Source organism: Nicotiana attenuata, unplaced genomic scaffold (genome assembly GCF_001879085.1).
Source record: "Nicotiana attenuata strain UT unplaced genomic scaffold, NIATTr2, whole genome shotgun sequence".
In the NCBI taxonomy this organism is placed as follows: Eukaryota; Viridiplantae; Streptophyta; class Magnoliopsida; order Solanales; family Solanaceae; genus Nicotiana; species Nicotiana attenuata.
Window position 1 is genome coordinate 277119 of NW_017671482.1, and position 4305 is coordinate 281423.

Here is a 4305-nt window from a genome sequence, read left to right on the forward strand (position 1 = left end):
ACGTCCTCCCCTCTTCCTCTGATATTATTACTAGTTAATTAGCTTCTTCTCACATTTTATAAATTAATAATACTATTAGTATGATTTAAAAGTCAATAGGTTTTTGACCCAATATACAAGCACATGTTACCAACATAATTCTGTTTAGAACACCTAACGTTGGAGATGATATGGGATCATCTCCACATGTTTCAATCAGGCCATCCACATGGAGACAAGTCAATATATCTTCTTTGACTATTTCTTTCTCAAATAATACTATTTAGTAGTAATTTTTATTAAAATGTTACGTATACTTTAAAATTTTAGGAAAATAGCATTTTTATTCCTCTAGTTAATGCTATATTCCTTTTTATCCTTCTCTTATTAGTTGCAGCACAGTTGAACTAAGTTAAATGCCTGAGTTTAATCTTTCAAGATAATTGAAGTTAATTACTAAAATATCCAACACGACCACTATTAAATATATTTATAGGGAGAGACAAATGTGAAGAAGCCAGTTATTTACTAGGGAACGATTCCAAACTTTAGTACTCCTAATACCTAGTTAAATTAACAATTTCAACTTTCAGTACAAGCTATGCTATATATATTGCATTTCCTGTAAAAGCAGTTCAGGATTCAAAGTTATGGATTTCCTCGTTTAGGACTGAACCCACAATCCAATTTATTTATGCTATCAGGGTCACAATCCATTTATGGAATGTACATATTTAGTAGATCCCATGTTTTAGTGCATATGCAAAGTGTTACTGTATATGATACAATATTGGCCCCTGATTTCATGAGTAATATTGCCTATAAGTAATATTATGGCTGATGGGAAAATCAGATTGAGGTTTGTCAACACCGTCCTCGCTCCGAAGCCAATACGTTTGAGTAAGAGAGGCAGCACCATTTGGTATGTCATCAATCACTCTTTCGTGACCTTGTGGGAAATATATCCCTGTCCTAGGGTGAGGTACCCACCAACATGATTTCTTCTTCTCCGATCCGTATCTCTCCTTCACCCCAGCAAGCTTGCTCATCCAACGTCCCACTTCATGCAGCTGCAACCTGCATATACATACATATATAAGAATTCATACTCTCAACAAAAACTATATATGAAATCTAACATCTGGAAGAGCCCACGTAGGCTACTCTCCTCTAAGCAAATACACTTCAAGCATTCTAGTTGAGCTCTGCAGCTAAGGCTCTTCCACACCTTTTTTTTTTTTTGGTTTCCCACCCGGTGTTCAGTACCCGCATTGGAGCCCGACTAATATCCTGATTTGCACCGCGTAGGGCCCCATTTGGGGGGAAGCGCTCCCTACCAAGGATTTTTTCATATCCAAGGCTCGAACCCGAAACCTCTGGTTAAGGGAAGAGCAGTCTCATCCACTGCACCACGTCCCTTTGGTGGTGCTGTTCCACACCTTAACACTTCCCTATAGTCTACGAACATGTAAATATGCTATGTACATCTTTAACGAGCATTTGCAAAAGATATATATATTATATACTTTAGCTAAGAAGAACCTCTAATTAGAAACAAAAATAACCTAATCTGCGGTGATTTTCGCGGAAGCCTAGTGATTCCAGCAGCAGTCATGGCTCTGGTTGATGAAGGAAACTAAATGTATATCTGTACTAGTTTAATGTTTGTAGGAATTTATGATCTATAAACAGGAGAATAAACAAACTATATATAGGCGTTCCTTATGTTCAAGAAGAATTAGATTCTATAGTACGTACTTCCATCGAGTGGTGAAGGTTTTCATTAAAAGTTGAAAAATATTCAAAAGCAACGATAGATGAAAAATAGAAGCTTTATACTTTTCCATATACCTATTTGCAAAATTTGGTTATTCTGGCAAAGTAGAGGTTTTTTAATGCATGCATGTACACATGGCTACTATTTACTTCGAATAATTAGCATGTGGAGCTTTGAAAGTAGCAATAAAGACATTCATTTAGGAGACAACTTATATCCAGTGAAATAAAAAGATTTAAGTTTTATGCACTAGCTTTTAAAGTTTTTATACTTGGAAATATTTGTGGTTAGTTATCATTGTTATCAATATGCTTCTTACAGAACTGTACTCAAACATATTTTATAATTGACTCAATTGTATAAATAACTACTTCCTCCGTTTCAAATTAGATGAGGTAGTTTGACTCGGCACGGAATTTAAGAATGGGAAATTTTCGTTCCTATACCGTATAGGAAACTATATTACCAAATATGTTCATAGTTTGCATATTACCCTTCATGCTAATAGTATTTCTACAAAATATAGACAATTCATTAAATAAGGAATCATAGTAGCTGTAGGCTTCCATATTTAGGCGCGCTAAAATTGGGGAATTAAATATTCTTCCAGATCTTCCACAACGCAAATCACGCACATTAATAAATATTGTCTGTTTCGTTTCAAATTTGAGTCTCTGTTTTTGCGATACACTGTGTTTCAACCTTTTTTCTGATTTCACACATCAAAAACGACTAAATCTTCTACAACAAACTCAATTATGTCCAAATTTCAATTATGCTACAATTGAATGGGAATTGGGATAGCTATTGGAGATTTAGAGAATTTCAGGTCGATGGTATTGTAGTCGATGAGGATGCGAGTTATAGTCTATTGATTTCCACAATAGCACATCAATTAATGATCGATACATCCGAAAAAATTATAGAAACCAAATACATTGTCAACGAGCATTGTCCTCCAATGGAAATTAGAAACGATATGGGTGTTCGTGTATACATGGAGACNAGTTAAGGTTTGATTTTAAAAGTTCAAGTCCCCAAGTCTTGTTTAAGGGGCATTTTTTGTATGAATAGTTCGATGACTAAGTTTATACTTAGTCTTTTAGTTTTAAAATATTAAGAAGTTTGTCTTTAAACTTCCATCTGTTCTATTCGTGCCTTTTATTTTCAAGGACTTAAAGAATAGTCTGCATTTTTATTCTTTGAAAATGCTTTCATTAACCTCATGACTAAATAACATGAGTTTTATAAAAGAGGGCCCTTTTATATTTTGACACTTAATGAAGAAGACGTCTCAACTTCATAATGGTGTGATCATACGATAAAAGAAATAGGAACACATATGTTTTTTGCAACAACTTCGAGAAATTTTTATTTCTGAACTTTGACAAGTTTTGAATAATACTTTACATATGCTTGAATTACATCTATAACTTTCTCGTAACTGTTTTTTCTTGTAACAGATTTTTTAAGAAAAAATAATAAACACGAGGTTTTTCTTTATAACCCGTTTTAGAACAATAAATGCAAGATTTTTTTACAACCTGCTTTAGTACACAGCTTTTACCCTAATTACAGTAAAAATTTCTTTAGCCTTGGCTCATGACTTCATTACTCTTTCATTACTCTGCACTTGACTTTTTCCCAGGCTTGATTTTTCTTCAATCTTCTCTGCCCTCTTTATATATACTTGTGTATATTATGTAGTCCCCCAAGTGTTTGATTAACCACGAGCTGCGAGTCACTTTTGATCACTACTTGATTTATACCAAGTTCTCGTGCCAATTCTAAACCTGCAATCACAGCTTCATACTCCGCTTCATTGTTAGTTACGGAATGACATTTAATGGCTTGCCTAATAGTTTCACCCGTAGGTGGTACTAAAATAATTCCTAATCCTGCACCTTTTACGTTAGATGAGCCATCAGTAAATAAGGTCCATGTTCCTGGATTAGCCCCATTAAGTACTTGTACTTCTTTTTCTGCTTCTAATTACATCCCCTGCTAAAGTCAGCAACGAAATCAGCTAATATCTGTGATTTTATTGCTATTCTAGGTAAGTACGTGATTTCATATTCACTTAGCTCTATGGCCCATTTAGCTAACCTTCCTGACAATTCATGTTTATGCAATATATTACGTAGGGGGTATGCAGTCACTACAACAATGGGATGACATTGAAAGTAAGGTCTTAACTTCCAAGATGCCATGATTAGAGCAAGTGCTAATTTTTCCAATTGTGGATACCGTGTCTATGCATCTAACAAAGATTTACTAACATAATAGATAGGAGATTGTTTACCCTGCTCTTCTCGAACCAAAACCGTGCTTACCGCAACTTCTGAAACAGCAAGGTAGATGAAAAGCTTTTCCCCAGCCTTGGGTTTTGCTAGCAAAGGTGGATTTGAAAAGTATATTTTCAAATCCCTAAGTGCTTGTTGACACTCCTCATCCCATTCAAAATGATCCTGCTTATTAAGAGCCGAGAAGAATTTAAAACATTTTTCCGATGATTTAGAAATGAACCTTCCAAAGGTGCGATTCTTCTG

At 34.8% G+C, this 4305-nt stretch overlaps 1 protein-coding gene across 1 annotated transcript; it reads right to left on the reverse strand.

The window, feature by feature from the left end:
- Positions 1–488: 488 nt before the first annotated feature.
- LOC109208568 lies at positions 489–1641 on the reverse strand. Its single transcript, XM_019371698.1, has 2 exons — positions 1545–1641; positions 489–1056 (listed from the first exon to the last, which is right to left on the reverse strand). The coding sequence occupies exons 1-2, from the start codon at positions 1592–1594 to the stop codon at positions 783–785; spliced, it is 324 nt and encodes a 107-aa protein (XP_019227243.1). The 5' UTR covers positions 1595–1641; the 3' UTR covers positions 489–782.
- Between the last annotated feature and the right edge of the window lie 2664 nt (positions 1642–4305).